At 44.2% G+C, this 19,964-nt stretch overlaps 1 protein-coding gene and 1 long non-coding RNA gene across 3 annotated transcripts in view; one reads left to right on the top strand and one right to left on the bottom strand.

Moving 5' to 3' along the window:
• The window catches only part of LOC137432763 (uncharacterized), a 60,315-nt gene extending 46,094 nt beyond the window's left edge, over positions 1–14,221 (top strand). For both annotated transcript variants that reach the window (XM_068124950.2, XM_068124958.2), the window contains exons 4-5: positions 5,762–5,965; positions 13,216–14,221. In XM_068124950.2, the coding sequence (XP_067981051.2) occupies positions 5,762–5,965; positions 13,216–13,830 (819 nt within the window). In that variant the 3' untranslated portion in view covers positions 13,831–14,221. The remainder of the gene's footprint in view (positions 1–5,761; positions 5,966–13,215) is intronic.
• Positions 14,222–18,961: 4,740 nt separating this feature from the next.
• The window catches only part of LOC144892982 (uncharacterized), a 49,730-nt gene continuing 48,727 nt past the window's right edge, over positions 18,962–19,964 (bottom strand). Inside the window, exon 3 of the long non-coding RNA XR_013624150.1 lies at positions 18,962–19,551. This is a non-coding gene — a long non-coding RNA (uncharacterized LOC144892982). The remainder of the gene's footprint in view (positions 19,552–19,964) is intronic.

The raw sequence follows: 19,964 nt of genomic DNA, 5'->3' as shown, positions 1-19,964 counted from the left end.
CCCAATGGTTGTCTGGCAGGCTATGTCCATCCCTGTCCATTCGGTTCGACCCGCATCCATAGCCCAGCACAGCATGGCAGGTCACCACATACTGACTGGCCCAGAGTCTCAGGAGGAGGGTGCCAGGCCGCATACCCGGGTGGTCACCACATCAGGCCCAAGTTGGCCGTCCGCGGTGCCACCACCAAAGCGCGACCCACAACACCTCCCCCTAGTGGTCCTCAATATTTGCCATCCCAGGCTTGAGAAACCACCTCGGACCCCCTGGAGGTCCTAACCCCCACAAGGGTCCGGTGACCCTACCGGCCCGAGCCACCAGCTTGGGCTGCGCCCCAACGAACAAGGGACGCCACATTCTACCAGACCCCCCGTGGGGTCCAGGTCGTACTACGACACCCATGGCTGGACCCCACGTCCAAATCTCGCCAGCACAGCCCCCCAGCTGGCTGGCATAACAAAATTTTGAAAGGGGGAACTTTTCCCCGAGGCCATCACCAATGACCTCCCCTGGTCCCCATTCCACAGCCCGGGGACCAACTCCCTCCAAGGCTGCTCCACATCAAGTTCCCATTTAATTCTAAATTTAAATTTCCTTTTGACAATTTTCATTTCCACCTGTGCCAAACCACAGCTGCAGGTAACAACTCCCTCAGGTTGTTCTGCCCCTCCCTGCAGCTGGTCCAAGTTCCCTATAGGGACCAAATCGTCGGAGGCTCGATCTCCCGACTCCCCAAGGTCCAAATGCAGCCCGGAGTCAACACACTCCCCCAACTGGTTGTCCAATTTCGGAGCCTCTTGCACCCAATTTGTGTTCGTGGTGAGGGTCCCCTTGGTCACCTCAACCACCTCCTCGGACCAACTCACCTCATCACCCAGACTCCTTTGGATCTGGTCAAACTCTTCCCCGATGGTACTGTTCAAGGCCTCCAGCTACTGTGTCAATTCATTCTCATCATCATCCCCCATCAATTCTGGCTCCAACAGGTATTCATCCACGACTACCCAGTCCGGTTCCGTTACACGGATCTCCAATATTCTTACCCCCTGTTGCTTTGAACCACCGCCCTGGCACAGCAAGGATTCAAATCCATCCCCCGGTTGATGTGTTCGGGCATCCACCCGGTCCCGATAAACCTCCAGGCCACCAGGTATCAAACATGTCCCATTTACCTCCAATTGTTCATTCACTTTCCTCATTTCATTCCCCTGTTCACTCATTCGTTCCTTCATCCCACATAGGGTTTTTGTTTCTTTAATCCGTGCATCCAATCTTTCACTACCAGCATCACTTTCCTCTTTCATTTCATCGATTTCTTTACTCATTCCCCTCATAATTTCACTCATGCCCCTTATTAATTTCAACATGGCCTGGAAAGACATAGGACATGTCTTCTGACTCGATCGCTCCGAGACAGGGAAGGTTCCATCTTTACCCTCCACTTCCCCATTTATTTCAATTGCCATTCCTGGTGCAATTCCCAATTTTGCCATTCCCGGCTCCTGAGCCCCATTGGCACCATTCGTTCATCCTTCTTTCAATTGTTCACCCCAGGCCTTCAATTCCCCCTCTAACCCATCAATTTTATTTTCTAGTCGCTCACTGCGCTCACTCTGAGCCTCCATTTTGTTATTCAATCCCTGAATGTCCCCCTTCATTCCCCGCATAAATTCCATTAAGGCCTGGTATTCGTTCGGGACTGCCTTGGTAGCAGGGGAGGTTCCACCACTACCCTCTACCGCAACTACTTCCGACTCACTCCCTCTGCTTCCCGCATCTTCCATCCCTCCATCCACCATATCGCTCATCTTCTCCTCCGTCGAGAGAAGATTGCTACCCCGCGTGGATTTTTATCACAGAATCCGAATTAAATTTTCCGAAGACGCGATATCGTGCTTCGTACGCCCAATCGACTATTCAACATTTTCGCCTCCGACTACAAAAAATTTTGCGTTCAAATTCTACACACTCTGACACCAATTTTTTTTTTTTTTTTGTTAGGGTTCAATCCCATAACTCACAACCAGTTGTCGTGCGACTCCGGTTAATACCAGAGACCGCGGATAGGCCTAAACGGTTTTATTCGGAGGCAACAACCAATACGGATTTTACTATGGTCGCGTGGGAGGAAGAAGGAAGGTGGGAGCTGCATAAGCGCTTAACTGTGGACGGCGATCGAACTCCAACGGACACTCCAATCCTGTAGGGGAAATTAACTCGACACGGGCACAGGTGTAACAGGGAATATAAAATAATACAAGGGTTTATTGAAAAGAAACGCAGGGACAGGAAAACGCGATAATAAATGTAAAACTCCTAAATTGGGATCCCACACACCACATCTCAAACACAGACGGGGGGGAATTAATTACGAAAAGAAATGTCTCGTTGTGTAATTTGCAATGGGGATTGGCCTTATCTGTCCTGTCGTCTTGTCTGTCTCCAATCTCCGCTGCACACCATGAGGCACCTCGCTCCTGCACAAGCACCGCGAAGGCCTGGCACCAAATTCCCAAGCACCACAAGGTCCAACGCAGGCTCGCGCGAATCCACCCAGCAAAAAGGAGCGAGCTCCAACCACCTCGACGGCGATCTCCCACACGACAGCCAACTCAACCAGGGCCAGGACTCTGCTCACAAGCCAACTCGGGATCGCACCGGGACTCTATCAAGCTGTGAACTGCGAACCGTGAACTCAAAAACCTTCTCTCCTCACGTCGTTCGGCGCACCCTTCTTATCACCTCTGGCGGTGACGTCAGCCCTGTGCGGCACCCAATCAGGGCCTCGTAGCCTCCCATGTTTTGTCGACCCGCTTCGCGCCTTCCACGTCCATTCGCGCCAACCAATCACAGCCCTCCTGGGCGTGGTATAGCACGTAGCGTGTAGCGTGCTACGCGGGCCCAGTGGAGATTAAACGGGCCACGGTCCGGCGCGGCGCCCCAAACCGGCCCCGTTGCCTGTTCGTCTTCCAAAGTCATGTCAGGGAAGGGATTTATTTCGTGTTGTAATAAAGATCCTACCTAAGTGTCTAAATGGGTGCAGTGCCAAAAGGACGAAAGGTTTGGTGACCAGGTGAGACATACAGGGGCTTTATCTTTAATCCCTATGCTACTTATCACTCGAACATCCTGGTATGCTCACAGGTATACATCTTAACCGACAAAACGCCTACACATGAAGAACCTATTACAGGGTGGATTCCTTACAAGCGAAGCACGCTACCTATTCAGATCTATCTGCTCTACGTATCACTACCCTACCGACATAACAATATATTAAATATGTATATATATAGATATATTTATATATTAAATATATATATTGTTACAGACGTGGCTTAGATGTTATTTTACCGAGCGGTTTTGGGATGACCACGTCTGCACAAGTTACCGATTATACTCGAAGTTGACTAGTCGCGCTATGCTAGGTCAATGAAGGAACAGACACACGGCTGGGTTTCAAATGACACGACTCCAAGGGTTCAGTTCTCAAGACCTCCGGAGGAGATTATATTCGTTACGGAAGGTCAGATTACAGGGACGAGAGGGACAGCAAAGGAAGATAGGCACTTAGACACAACCTTATATTAACCCCAACAGACGACAGGTAAACGGGACAAGGCTGACTCACACGGGGGTTGATGGCAGGAAAGCGGTTGTCGATGGCTCCAGGTGCACCTGGGCTCAGGGCAGGATCGACCCGGTCCGGTCCAGAGATGCGGAAGGTTGCACAGCGCTCGAGGTGGCGTCTTTTCGTCTCAAGCTGGGGGCGCATCTGACGTCACATCCGGCGCGGGGCCGCGTATATCCGGCGGGGAGTGACACGCCCTCGGCTCGTTAGCTCCGCCTCGTGGAATCGGCACGTTGCTTCTCATTGGGTGCGTGCGGGGGGGTTACCGGCTCCGCCCTTGACGAGGAGCTGACAAGGAGCCCCTTTGTGGTAACCCCGTGGAGCGCATGGTCTGGAGCGCGTTGTCTGGAGCGCATTGTCGATGGCGGCTAACCGAGCCGGTGGGAGGACGCACACTCCCCCCCGCGCAGCGCCGTGCCCCTCTGTTGTTGTAGACGGGGAAGAAGATGGGAGGAGGTATGGGAAAGGTCCTAAACTCACTACTGGTGCCATATAATCACATTCTGGTGCAACGAAGAGTCATAATTAATGGAAACGAGTCCTTAACTGACATAGACTAAGAATAACTAGCAAGATGTCCGAAAGTTGTCTACGTGTGGTGCGGTGGACCTGGGCACGACATTTAATGGGGGAATAAGGGGAAGGTCGGCTCTACTGATTGTTGTTTACAGACAATGGGACTAGGGAATGGGGGATTGGGGATAGTTGGGGAGTATTGGGGAAATAGGGGAATATTTACAAGCGGATATGGAGGCCAAATTCCATATTCGCAACAATATATATATTGTTACAGACGTGGCTTGGATGTTATTCACCGAGCGGTTTTGGGATGACCACGTCTGCACAAGATTATGCTCGATATTATACCCGAACGTTGACTAGTCGCGCGATGCTGGCTCAATAAGGAAAAGAAGACACCCGGCTGGATTACAATAACACAATACGACACCAATGTTTCAATTCTCAAGACCTCCGGAGGAGATTATATTCGTACGGAAAGGTTAGATTACAGGGACGAGAGGTACATCATAGGAAGACAGGCACTTAGACACAATCTTATATTATTCCCAACAGACGACAGATAAACGGGACAAAGCTGACTCACACGGGGGTTGATGGCAGGAAAGCGGTTGTCGATGGCTCCAGGTGCACCTGTGCTCAAAGGTTAGAATCGACCCGGTCCGGTCCAGAGATGCGGGAGGTTTCAGCGCTCGGAGGTAACGTTCTTTCACAGGCGGGTTCTCTTCCTCTCAGCGCTCGCAGGCAACGTTCTTTCTCCAGCTGGGGGCGCATCTCACGTCACATCCGGCGCGTGGCCGCGTATATCCGGCGGGGAGTGACACGCCCTCGGCTCGTTAGCTCCGCCTCGTGGAATCGGCACGTTGCTTCTCATTGGGTGCGTGCGGGGGGTTTACCAGGCTCCGCCCTTGACGAGGAGCTGACAAGGAGCCCCTTCGTGGTAACCCCGTGGAGCGCGTGGTCAATGGCGCTAATCGAGCCGGTGTGAGGACGCATCCTCCCCCGCTCCGCCGCCATCTCCTCTGTTGTTGTTGTAATTGTTGGGGAAGAAGATGGAAGGAGGTATGGGAAAGGTCCTAAACTCACTACTGATGCCATATAATCACATTCTGGTGCAACGAAGAGTCATAATTAATGGAGACGAGGCCTTAACTGACATAGAATAAGAATAACTAGGAAGATGTCCGAAAGTTGTCTACGTGTGGTGCGGTGGACCTGGGCACGACATTTAATGGGGGAATAAGGGGAAGGTCGGCTCTACTGATTGTTATTTACATGCAATGGGACTAGGGAATGGGGGATTGGGGAAAGTTGGGGAGTATTGGAGAAAATAGGGGAATATTTACAAGCGGATATGGAGGCCAAATTCCATATTCGCAACAATATATATATATATATATATATATATATATATATATATATATATATATATATATATATATATATATATATATAATATATATCTATAAATATATTAAATTATACTCAGCATGTATATTAACTTTGGGGAATTACTGGGACATGTTGAGGAAATACAGGGACATGTATTAAAAATGTATAGCTGCATCCGACTTCTGAACTTATTTTTCTAAAAACTATACTTCTTTTCACAGGCCTCTCTAGCACTCAACCCAGCTGCTCTCTTTGGGGCTGGCCCAAATAAACGCTGGTCAGCTCCACCAGGTTCTGGACAAGGCCATGGTTCTGGTTCTGGACCTTCTAGTCCCATTGCTGTTTCACCTAAGTCATCTTCAACATCAATTCCAAGCACAAGATATGCCTCAGATAAACCTTCCCTGCTGGAAAACATTAACAAGGTGTGATCTCAATATACAGAAACAGCTTGTCAGTCGTTTTCTTCCTGATCAATAACAAAGAAAAACACCATTTGAAGGCAACTGAGCCAAGTGCTAATTTCAAGGTCCTGAGCAAATTGGTCATGCTAATTTAGATACATAAACAATTGTTTTTTAATCAATATAAAGACATGTGCAGTGACCTTAATTTGTAGGAATATATTCTATCTTTTTTCCAAAGGTAAATGGACTGTAAAGATAGCCTACCTAGCAACAAACATGCTTCTTTAGCAACAACAGAAGCACAAAAAATGGTCAAAATTTGAGATTGATTTCTGCAAATATATCGTATCAGAATTTTAACATAACAATTAGGATTTCTTCCAATGGCTCAGAGCAGCCAAACAACTTATACTGCACAAGAAAGCAAAGATGCTGAAAATAAATGGAAATTTAAGCACAAGGTAATTTGGTCCATCATACCTGTGCGACATCCATACTCCACTCCAGATTGTGTTAACTAGCTACTCATCCTTACAGACAGCCAGACGGGTTACTTCCCTCAGAATTATAGACAGGTTGGCTTGAAATACCCACCACCAGAGTGAAGCTATACGTATACAAGATACTTTTTTTTTTTTTTTAAACAGAGAATTTGGGTGTTCCCCTCACCCTGAACCCCTGGGTCTATTTTTTCCTAACCACCTAAAACATTCCTGTGCACCACCTTCCCTGCTGGAAAACATGTTCGTCAACAACCCTTAAAGTACAGCTCCCAGTTTTCGACTCATTCGATCCAGTGGTTCAGGAGCCAGAGACGTCAAACACACAGACAAACTGCAGACACTTCTCTAATTATATATACAGGGTGTTTCAAAAGTATTGGTGCTATTTGGTTTGTGTCTCTATTGAACATTATTAATTGTAACTATTATTTCTTTTTCAGATTATGTTCAAGGAAGTTGGGAAATTGTCTCCATCAAGTTTCATCAGTCTGGAATAAATATGTTGTGCACAGAACACCAACGAAGTAAAATGGTAGAAATGTACTTTGAGACAAAGTCTGTGATCAAGACTCAGCAGCTTTGTCTCAAACATTTAAAAGTGAAACTCACTCAGCAAGAACTGTATTCTTCACAATGTCAAGAAGTTCCAGAAAGAAGGCACTGTTCACAATCTCATGAAACCATAGAGAAAGAAGACTAGGCGTTCAGAAACATTGGGGCGGTGAGACAATCTGTCACTCAAGGTCCAAGGAGATCCTTTCGCCGGTGCTCACAAGAGCTCGGTCTTTCACACACTACTTTCTTTCGGATCATGAGGCAGGACATGAAACTTTATTCACACAAAGTGCAGATCAAACTCTTTCACACAGACACTGACAAGACGATGTGGAATGAGATGATGGAGGCAGATGAGAACTGGATTGACCAGGTGTGGTTTTCTGATGAGGCCCACTTCCACCTCAAAGGTATAGTGAACAGCCAACACTACAGCTTCTGACGTAGTGAATGTCCTGATGATCATGTTCCTCAAAAGTCCCCAAACAGTGTGAAGTGCACAGCATGGGTTGCCATGAGAACTTATGGCATCATTGGACCCTTTTGGTTCAAAGATGATGATGAGAACACAGTGACAGTAAACCAGAAGAATTATCATGATGTAATCTGCAAGTTTGCCACTGCTATCCATCGGCGCAGGGTTGACTTCAATAACCAGTGGTTACAACAGCAGGATGGTCGCACTTCTCATACTTTTACGCAGATAGAAAATCGTTTCCGAGAGAAGTTTGGCAACAGGGTAATCTCCTTCAAGACAGAGCACATCTGGTCTCCCCATTTCCCAGACATCAACCCGCTAGACCCCTTTCTTTTGGACTACGCAAAGAACACTGTTAACATAGACTATCCTCATTACATCCAGCAGGTCAAGAGAGTTATTGAGGAGTTTTTAAGATTCATCTCAGGTCTGACATGACATGCAAGAGGGTAACACAAACCTTCGCTGTCAGAGTGACCATTTGCCTGGCATGTCGTGGAGGTCACTCACATTAAACGTATCATTCACGCCGTTCCACGACGTTGTATCATTGGAACTAAAAGTGCCAAAAAATCGCCCAAGTCTCTACTTTATGATGGGTGATTGTTAATGTTGGGTCTTGTATACCGTTTTCCAAATAAAACATTGAAATAGCACCAAGACTTTTGAAACAACCTCGTATAATTATGCAGCGAACACCAATCAGACATTTGGCAAGGGAACCGACACACAAAGGCTTGTTTCTGTGTCCTCTCCTGATTTACACTCTTTTCTACCACAAATGATTCACAGAAGTGTTCATTCATTCACTTTCCTATGCAGCCTGTGGCTGCTGGTTGCATCATTGCTGGGAGCGAAGCTGTGCCACTGATGCATTGCCCCACTGTAGCTTTGAGCAGAAATTTGGAATTTGGCCAGGGTGCACATGATAGCTCACCTACTCTTCTTGAAGTCGACACCGTGGGATCTCAAACGTCCACCAAATCTTCTTCTTCTTTGGTATGCATCACAAGGCTGTGGGGTAGGATTATTGGCTGAAGGTGTTGCTGAGCTGCTGATGCAATGCCCTCTATAGGTTAAAGCAGGAATTGGAAATTTGGTCAGAGTGCCGGCGATAGCTTGCATACTCTTCGCGAAGGACACTTTGGGATCATTAACATCCACCAAATAATACTAACAGATGGGATTCCAAGGTTAAGGTCCATCCAAAGGACGGCACAGGCACTGATGCCTTGCCCTGCCTGTGAGATACCATAATGACAGTTTATAACTGGATCGGGATTCAAACCCAGGCTAGACAGGACGTGTGTGGTATTATGTTTTTCTCTAAAATCAAATTGCAAATTACAAAAAAAACATTACATTGCTTTAGAAATTTATACAGTTCATATATGAACAATTTTTTCAAGTATTTCTCACAAAACTCTATCCATAATGTGATAGTTCATTGAGTCCTGTATCCTCACAAAAGTGTTATTAAGGCTTCTGTCTCATCTCATCTGCAAACATTAGCTTGTGGATATTAAATATTCATCAGTACCATTCAAAATAAATAGGTCATTGTGTGCTGGTACCCTGACCTACTTCTACATTCCTGCTTGCAGGCTGCTTAAGCAGCACCATTCAATGGATTAACAATCTGAGAAGGGTCAACTGTAAGCTATGAAAATGTAGGAACATACACATACATTAAAAATAATAAAAGGTAATGTTTGTGTGAGTGTGTGTGTGTGTGTGTGTGTGTGTGTGTGCCCGTCCTCCATAACTCCAAAACCATGAAACCTAATGGCCTAATCTTTGCATGCATACTTATTTAACTCCAAGGGAGTGCACAAATGAAAACTGGGTATTTGAGTGTGTTTAAACACCTCTTTCGAGGATAATTTAGGTTAGGGGGTGCTCATCACAAAAAAAAGCCTTACCGAAATGGCAGTGTGCCATATTGCTCAGCCTTCTGTCACATTGCTGGGTTCTTAAGCCGCCATTTTGTTTCGGCCTATTCAAAAGTGCATTTCCTTGGAAACACGATCTACTCTCATGGACTAATTAAAGCATATAATCAAAATATGGATTCTGATTTGAGGATCAAATCCTTTACACTGAAGAAGTATTGAAATATGGAGTTTCAAATACAAGAAAACAAAGACTACATAATAAGAATAACTGAAACTTTTCGTGCTGAACTCCTCAAGGTAATTCACAGCAAGATAAAGAGGAAGTGAAGGATAGTGCATAAATAAGCATGTCTATGTAAGAGCGACACCGATTGGTTCATCAGTCATGACGTAATTGGTAATCTGAACACCCATTGGTTGACTCAGTCACCACTATCCCTGGCTTTGATTGGTTGGAGTGGAGTTGAGAGCGATGACTCATCATTTTCACCAATACCTTGAAGGGAGGAGGGATGGGGTTCCCCCAAAGCTGAAGAAACACGATTTGCAGACATACCATGGACAGCGATCAGGGCAACATCTTCAATCTTTCCATGTTGAAAGAGAATGAGAGAATGCACAAATTCCTTTTGGCGACACAATATAGGGTCTGTGAAATGGATGAAGGTTGCTTCTAACATATGTAGATGTAATGTAGTCCAACTTTAGCTCAATATCTTGAACATATCTGCATTTTACTGGGCTGCACAGTCAGGATTGGCAACCAAATGCAGTGCAATGGCAAACGAACAAGAAGAAATGGATGACGTTCCTTGGACGTTCCTACAAGCTCGCACGGGTTGAGTCCTCACTCTCAAGTTCTTTCCTCGAATCGCCAGGGGAGACATGCTGTTTGATCCAATCAGCCAACCTTTGGGTTGTACGGCCCACGTACCGAACTTCACGTCGGCACTTAAACTCATATATAACATTTCTGATTTGTGAGGTGGGCAGCACATTGTTGTTGACTTACGTGAGCATACGGGACCTCATAAATCCCACCTCCTTGCGCACATCCTTGTGCTGCCCACATCCTTGTTTTCTTGTATTTTAAAGTTCTGTCGTACCAAAATTCTGTTCAGAAATCAGGAGTGAAATCTGAAAAATTTAACACATTAACGATTCTTATCACTAAGTGTATATCATATAGCTAAGCTTTAGGCAGGGCTGTCCTTCCTCCTTCTCCATATTGCCAAAGCATTAAACTTAACTTTTTCCACTGTTCCATCAATTATATTGAGTGAAGAAAAGATTAAGCGATGTGCACAAAGTGTAACTTTATTGAATGCTATGAAAATCATTAACGAGCAGGATTGGACGTGAAGGCTTTCATAGTCACGCCTGGGTACTCCATAGGGAAAAGCTCCGGAGTTAGTAAGGCAAAACAAATCAAATTAAAGATTGAATGAAAATAACTTGGTCCTGCTCCCTCCTTCTGCTACATAGTCTATTTAATTAATTTCCTTCCTTTAAAAAGTAGAAAGTACATTGATCAACGAATAAAAGCCTGTTTCAAGGTAAGCCTATGGGGTTGTCTTTTTGATGTAGTGTGTGTGTGTGTGTGTGTGTGTGTGTATTACTGCAACGGAACTTCGAATTGGGTGTGTGTGGGTGTGCACGGTCATTAAGCATAACATATCATTCTCTTTGCTAACCACCCCCCACCCAGCCTCTTCTCCTCACACTTCTCTCTTTTTTTTTCTCTGTCCCCCTCCCCCCTCTTCTCCCTCTCCCCCCCCCCAACCTCTCACTCCCCCACCTTCCCTCTCTCTCTCTCTCTCCCACCCCTATTCTCTCCCCTCCCACACTTCTCTGTATCTCCCCTCTCTGTCTCTCCACCCTCCCCATTTCTCCCCACATCTCTCTGTATCTCTCCCTCTCTGTCTCTCCAACAACAACAACAACATGCATTTTAAGGCCATTTTCCCTGCTAGAGCGGGGGTTAGCCTTGCGGTCCCCACGACAATCTTTTCCATTTTTCCCTATTTTCTGCATCTCTCCTTGTTAACCCCCTTGCCCGCATTTCTTTTTTCCACCATCTTTAGCCAAGTCTTTCTCGGTCTTCCCCGTCCTCGACTTCCTTCTACATTCATTTCCATCACTCTTCTCAACCAGTCACTTTCATCCTTCCTCAACACATGACCAAACCATCTCAACCTGTACCTCTTCACAGCATCAATCATAGGCTCTATTCCCATCATCTTTCGCAATTCATCATTTGTCTTCCTCTCTCTCAACGATACTCCGCACATCCACCGAACCATTCGCATTTCCACCCTTTCCAGCCTTCGTTGCTGCTCTACATTCATGACCCATGTCTCGCTCCCATAAATCATAACACTTCTCACACATGCAGCATACACCTCTCTGTCTCTCCACCCTCCCCATTTCTCCCCACCCCTCTCTGTCTCTCCACCCTCCCCATTTCTCCCCACCCTCCCCATTTCTCCCCACCCCTCTCTGTATCTCTCCCTCTCTGTATCTCTCCCTCTCTGTATCTCTCTGTATCTCTCTGTATCTCTCTCTCTCTCTCTATCTCTCTCTCTCTCTCGTTCTCTCCCCCACCCATATCTTTCCCCCACCCCTTCCTGTCTCTCCCCCACCCTGTCTCTCTCCCACCCCTTTCTCTCCCCCACCCCTTTCCCATCTGCTCCCCCTCCTCCTCTTTCCCCTCCTCCTCTTTCCCCTCCCTCTCCCTTCTCCCCTCTCTCCAATTTCCCCCTGCCTCCCCTCCCCAATACTCCTTCACCCTCCTCCCCTCTCTCTCTATCCCACCCTCTCCCCTTCCTCTCCCCCACTCCCCTTTACCCCACCCCTACTCCCCTTCTCCCCACCCCCATCACTCCTCTTCCACTCTCGCTCCTCCCCCCACCTCTTTTTAATATTCCAATCATGAAGTAATTCTGCATCGCGCAACAATGCCAGCCTAAATAAAATAAATATCACCGCAAAGCGGGCGTAACCCCTCAGCCCATGCATGGTTGAAACCAATATTTCAAGGTGGCTGCCGTGGCGGCCATATTGAAAATCGCAGCGTGCCCATTTTCGAAAGGCACCTTCCTCTACTCAACCCCAACACACACTGCAAACATGAATTTAATCGGACAAGCCGTTCTGCTTGAAATTGACAGAAACCAATTTCAAGATGGCTACCGTGGCGGCCATATTGAAAATCGCAGCGTGCCCATTTTCGAAAGGCACCTTCCTCTACTCAACCCCAACACACACTGCAAACATGAATTTAATCGGACAAGCCATTCTGCTCGAAATTGATGGAAACCAATTTCAAGATGGCTGCCGTGGCGGCCATATTGAAAACCGCAGCGCGCCCATTTTCGAAACGCACCTTCCTCTACTCAACCCCAGCACACACTGCAAAAATGGATTTAATCGGACAAGCCGTTCTGCTCGAAATTGACGGAAACCAAAAGTTGACGGACGCCCGGATGGCTGCCGTGGCGGCCATATTGAAAATCTCAGCGCACCCATTTTCGAAAGGAACCTTCCTCTGCTCAACCCCAACACACACTGAAAAAATGGATTTAATCGGACAAGCCGTTCTCCTTGAAATTGACGGAAACCAAAAGTTGATGGACGCCTGGACGCCCGGACGACGCTACCCCTTAGCCCAATTTGGGCTGAGGGGTGACAGATTTTGTTAAAGTCAGGACTTGGATGGCTTTATCACACATGGCTATATCTAATGTTCACATACAAGTCCAACAATTGATGTTATTTTAAGTTTAGTGATACACACGCAATCAATAAAAAGTATTCTTTCCCTATTTGTCGTTCCAGCATCGTGCAAGACTGTCCACGAAAAGACGTCTACCCAGTCGGCATTCACTCAAATCTGGAGCAATCAACACAACACCATTGGAGCTGGAAGACAATGAAAGAAGGGTTGACAAAAATGAAGGAGAACTGGATATACAAGCAGAAGAGAGGAGTCAGCTTCAGGAGTCAGTCAGTCAGGAGTCAGCCTCAGTCAGAGGAGTCAGTCAGCACCTCGAGATGAAAAAGGAGTTGGTTGGGAAGAAAGTACAAGAAGAGAAGGCAGAGGAGGTACAGAAAGGAACAGAAGAGATGAAAGATGTGCAAAATGAGAAAACAGATCAAGAACCTTCAATAGAAGATACAAATATAGAAACAGAGAAGCCAGAGAGAGATTTGGAGGATAAGGACAAAGACGTGGCTGAAGAGATAGTGAAAGAAGAGTTAAATTCCGGAAGTGAGACAGACGAGGGAAGCTCAAATATGGAGAATTTGATGTTGTTGCATGAAGTGAAGGAAAAGGACAGCAAGGAAGATAACACAGAGATGGCAAGTTGTGCTACCAATGATGAGAATGAAACACAAGTGCAAGAGAAAGGTGATGCAAGTACAGGATCTGAGGAAAAGGTGGAAAGTTGAGAACATCAATTAAACGATGATCCACATCCACAAGATGTTGAGATTAGAGGTTATGGGGCGTTTCCTTGAAGGAAAGAGGAACATTTTAATAAACATAATCCTTGCACAATAAACATTGTGATGAATAATTTCTTGTTTCAATCACTATATGCAACAAGTTAAGTTACGTGCAGTTATGAGTATAACAACATCGGCCTTGCAAATTCGTCTAATGTACGAGTGTCTGTGTGGTTGAAAGGGTGGACAGTAAATATGGATCATTGTCTGATAGATACTCAGGGACATTAATTTTGGTATTTCTGCAAAACAAAGCAGTTTCTCTTTTTCCTATTGTGTGTGATGTTAACTCTGACTTGACATTAATAAAATATCCTGGCAAACAAACCTGTCATTCAATTCTCATGCTATCTATCATTGCTGGTGTGCACAGCTAGTAATATGTCGCCTGGTTATTAATTAAATACCTTTGAATAGATCAAGGGCTCTACATCAGGTAATAATTAATTTTAAGTAATATACAGTTTCCCCCTTTATCTGGACTAGCAACGGTACCCGCCCTATGGGCGGGGCTTCAATTGGGAGGCCCAAATGAAAAGGCAAAATATCAGAAATTGAAGGCTTTTTTTTTTTAATTTTAAACGATTTATATAAACATCCGTTAAATCAAATCACACGCAAGTCATCAAAATCTAAACAGTATTTGTAGAATTTCAATAAAAGCCACATCACAGTTCATATCGGTAAATATTATTCCATCGTGTTTGGAAAAACTGGAAAATTGGAAAAATTGGAAAAATGGAAAAACAATGGAGCCTATTTTACTCCAGGGGGTCCGAGGATTACCCACCTAAAATTTCGTTGTGATCGGTTCAGCCGTTTTTGCGGTACCTGGGGACACAGACGGACAGACATTTGGTGAATTATAGTGAGATGAATGTTACTGGCTTTCTGCAGGTGGGAACAGAAATGAACTGGATAGTATTCATAGAATACTGTACTTACCCCAAGTGCTTGACTTGGTGCGAGCCAACTCTTCTGTTTTTTTTTAAGGGTATTCTTTCTTTGATCCAATATGCCTGACAGACCATGTGACCGATGACGTCATAAGTTTGCATTCTCCAATATGGTTGTTGCATAGATCACGCTCAAGAAATTTCAAACTGATCAGATTAAGCGTTGTGCTTGTCGAATTATGACGTCATAATGAAGGCACCAATATTGTCATCGTTAACAACACTTATTCTCCAGAGTTCGTTACAATGAGCGACGATTTTCCATGTAGTAGTTTTGGAAATACAGAGGTCCAAAGTATTTAGGTTTTTCCAAGATGGTGCCTGCACCACGCGACCAATGATGTCATAATTATCACTAAAAAATATACATGAGTAGTCGCATACTATGGTGAACATTTCTTGTCAATTGCACCAACGGTTACCGAGAAAATGGTTAAATGAATTTAAATTAAATTAAATGGCGCCCGTTCCATGTGGCCTATGACGTCATGATTATCACTAAAAAAGTTATACATGAGTAGACGCATACTATGGTAAACTAGAGCAATGCGACTATGTCGTCAATATGCCTCTGTGTAGTACCTTCCCGTGACAATAAGTAGATGCCCTTGTTCACTGTCCTAAAAATAAACAAGTTTGATTTAAATCCCTTCAGCTGTTTTCAAGTATCACATTTTCACCAGCCATGACAGGTTTCACATCGATCGGTGAAGTGGTTTCGGAGAAGGGATTATTTTTAAATATCAGCTTTCAAGCTAATATGGCTGCCAAACCACGTGACATATGACATCAAAAATGTAAACTCTGCATATGTATGGGTAGGGGATCATGCCTGTGAGGTTTCGTGCTGTAGGGGATCACCCTTGTAAGGTTTGTTTTTCTATCAAACATGGCTTCCAAACCACATGACCTACGATGTCATAATTTTCAAACTATATGTAGCAATGGTTTAGATAACATTTGTAAAGTTTCGCATCAATAGAGCAAGCGGTTTCTGAGATATAATTATTTAATATTTTCCTTCAATCCAAAATGGCTGCCACACCATGTGACCGATGATGTCTTCGTGATCATATTTTAATCGCCATGCCGAGTCAATGACACACATAAAGTTTTGAGTTGATCGCTTTGGTGGTTTGGGAGAAGATGTTTTTTTAAGGTTGCAGGTTAAATCCAATATGGCTGGCAAACCATGTGACTTATGATGTCATAAATTTAATATTTCGACCTTGTCACATATGCTACCTCTTTGCCAAATTTTGTCCGATTCCATCCACAACTTTATGAGATATCTTTTTCACAAACAGACAGGGGTGAAAACATAACCTCCATCCACCTTTGTTGGTGGAGGTAATGAGCTCAAGTATAAGCAATCACCTTCAAAATCACACACCAAGTTAATTGGCCTCCACTTCTGTTAAATTGTAGTGATTCTGATTATTTCAGAATAAAATCAGCTGTTCCTGAAAGTTTCCCCTGCTGAGCAGTGCATTTCACAGCAAGGACTCAACCATGAGCACCAAGGAGCTTTCAAAAGACCTCCGGGATAAAGTTGTGGAAAGGCAGAGATCAGCAGATGGGTATAAAAATATTTCAAAGGCCTTGAATATCCCTTGGAGCACAGTCAAGACAATCATTAAGAAGTGGAAGGTGTATGGTACCACCATGACCCTGCCATGATCAGGCCGTTCCTCCAAACTGGATGACCAAACAAGGAGGAGACTGATCAGAGAGGCCACCAAGAGTCCAATGGCAACTTTGAAAGAGCTACAGGCCTTTATGGCAAAGACTGGACACTGTGTGCATGTGACAACAATATCCCAAGCACTCCACAAGTTGAGCCTGTATGGTCACACACATAACACTGTATGGTAGGGTGGCAAGAAGGATGCCATTACTCAAAAAAGCCCACCCTGAGTACTGTTTTAGGTATGAAAAAAATAAAAACACTGGAGATTCTGAAGCCATGTGGCAAAATGTTTTGTGGTCTGACGAAACCAAGATTTTGGAACTTTTTGGTCTAAGTGCAAAACGTTACATTTGGCACAAACCCAACACAGCACATCACCCAAAGAACACCATCCCTACTGTGAAGCATGATGGTGGTAGCATCCTGTTATGGGGATGTTTCTTTTCAGCAGGGACTGGGGCACTTGCTAGGAAAGAAGGGAAAATGGATGGAGCAAAATACAGCAAAATCCTAGAGGAAAACTTGCTGCCCTCTGCAAGAAAGCTGAAATTGGGACAGAAGTTCACCTTTCAGCATGACAACGACCCGAAGCACACAGCCAAAGCTCCACTGGAGTGACTAAGGAACAAAAAGATAAATGTCCTTGAGTGGCCCTATCAGAGCCCCAACCTAAATCCAATCGAAAATCTATTTCATTACTTGAATATTGCTGTCCATCAACGCTCCACACGCAACTTGACTGAGCTTGAACAGTTTTGTCAAGAAGAAAAGGCAAATATTGCCCAATCAAGATGTGCAAAGTTGGTAGAGACCTATCCCAACAGACTCACAGCTCTAATTGCTGTTAAAGGTGCTTCACCAAGTATTACCTCTGGCAGGTGGACACTTATCCAACCAAGATATTCTAGTTTTGTATTTTTAATTAATATTGTGAAATTTGTAGAATTTGTCTTTCATTTGGAAGTTGTGGGTTATGATGTAAATAAAGGTGGAAAAAGTCTGATTTAATGCATTTTAATTCCAGGCTATAAGACAAAAAAAGGTGAAAATTTTGAAAGAGTGCAGACTTTCTGTAGGCACTGTGTATATATAGTGGCACTGTGTAATGTGTATGTATATATACTTTTATTTTTATGTAGAAGGCTCCAGGCACAGACTATGTCATCCTCATCGAGGCCAGGCCAATTAAAAGAACTGCATTGATAGAGAAAAGTAAAGAAGGAGAGAATAGCCTAAGAGTTTTTGAGAAAGCAGAGAATCTGCTTTTTGAAAAGGGGAAGATCATAAGTGTTAGGAAAGACATGTGAAGGTAAAGAGTTCCAGAGTTTGGCAGTGGAGGGGAAGAAACAAACATCATAACGGCCCACCCTTGAGATGCCAATGGCCACACAATAATCATGAGATGTAGTGGCTTGTCGAGTAATCCGTGGTCTCGCTAATGGTAGAGGCACACAAGCAGCAAGTTCTTGGGAGCAAAAACCGAAGTAATATCTGTAGAAAAGAGAAAGAGAGCCAACTTTGCGACGTAATTTGAGCGGGTCAAGTTTTGAGGTCAGATTGGGAGAGTCGATAAGTCGAATTACTTTTAATTCAATTCTGTCCAGTAAGTATGTGAAACTAGAACCTCCCCAGATGTGAGAACAGTACTCTATACAAGGACGAATCAATCCTTTATAGAGTTGAAGCAACTCTTGAGAGGAGAAGAATCTTCGACATCTGAACAGGACTCCCAGTTTCTTCGAGGCAGATTTAGCTATTTGTGTAATGTGTGGATTCCAGGATAGATTTGAAGTTAGGGTAATACCTAGTAGGTTTATTGTATCACATGGTGTAATTGTGGAAGTTTCAAAGGAGATTGGAGAGATGAGAGGAGTTTTGGAGAGAGATATGGGAAGAAATTGAGTTTTAGAAGCATTTTAGAAGCATTAATATATATATATATATATATATATATATATATATATATATATATATATATGCATGCCCTGGACCTAGAGTGTCCTGGCTGCCATTTGCAGGCATGGAGTGGCCCCTATCCACTTTTCTCTTTACGCCCTGTCCCTTCCAAACTTCCGCACCTTCCTGTATTGTAATTTATTCCCGATTTTGTTTCAAATTGATGCCTACCCCCATTTTGTATGTAATATGTAATTCCTTGTGCGAAAGCTTTTGTGAACCAACTGTGTGTTTTACATCTACTATTGATAGTGGCATTCATAGGAGTTAGCATAACTATCTCGAGACAATGTAGAGGATGGTTGCATTGGTAAATGCGGTGGGAAAATGCTTTTCGCAGACTTCATTGCATATATTTTCCATGCACACGGCGTTGATGAGCTAAACATGCACTATTCTGGGTGAATTTTTTGAAACATACATTACAATGGAATGGCCTTTCCCCTGTATGTGTCCTCTTATGGTCTTGTAGGTGGCTTGATTTGATAAAATCTTTTCCGCAGTGTCCACAGATAAATTGCCTCTGTTGTTGGTTCTGCAATGCCGATGAATTAATAAATCCCTTCCTGCTCACCTTAAAACGAATTTGCTGCTTGTTGATCAATGGAAATGTGGGAGTGGAATGCGAAATGTTCAAATTCGCTTTGCTCTCAGTAGGCCATCTTCTATGTTGTGCCAGGCCATGCTTAAGATTCTCACATTCTCTGCTAATATTGCTCTTCTTTTGGAGCACAACTTCCTTTTTATGAGAAATAACATAGCTCGCTTCAGGGTTGAACATCCCGTTCATTTCCCCACTTCCGAAATTGGCAGTCTGCTGCGCAGCATAAAACTGACGGCTCTGCCAGTCGTTTGTACTTTTGTAGTCTTCCCAGCTACCAATGTTAGCAGTGGCCGTGACCTCATTTGCAAATTGCAAAGTCGCGTGTTCACCTGACAGTTCTGTTGGGGATTCATCATGGCTGCTGAACTGGCGGTCTTTAGCTATAATGGGAACTTCAGTGGTAAGAGGAGGAAGATGAGACTTGGAAGCCACGTCCACTGGGTTGGTGAGTGCTGGGCCTAGTGAAGGAAAGGTGTGGATGGGGGTGGTTAATAAATAGCTGAATATTTGCTGAAAGGCAAGTTCAAAAATTCTACAAAGCATCGCAAATGTAAGGCAAAATACATGAGAACGAACAGATTCCATTATTACCCTATTATAATATATAACTGAAAACGATTTATATAATTGTTTATTTTATGGAAGCCCTATTATAATACCTCCTAAAACAGTATCAACAAAGTAAATTTGACTATCATTTACATTTTTATCAATACAACTTTCAGATATTGAGGTTGTTGAACAAAACAATATAATGCAGGTCTTTTTTGTTGAGGAGTATTTGATATAATATGCAATATCTTTATGTTTGGAATTTTAATTACAAAAGAAAATTAACTTTTAAAGTTAAACAAACTGTGTTCTGTGATAC

This window comes from Myxine glutinosa, chromosome 1, assembly GCF_964187855.1.
Source record: "Myxine glutinosa chromosome 1, kmMyxGlut1.1, whole genome shotgun sequence".
Classification (NCBI taxonomy): Eukaryota; Metazoa; Chordata; class Myxini; order Myxiniformes; family Myxinidae; genus Myxine; species Myxine glutinosa.
Note: the sequence above shows the minus strand (reverse complement) of the source record. Positions and strands in the feature narration are given on the sequence as shown.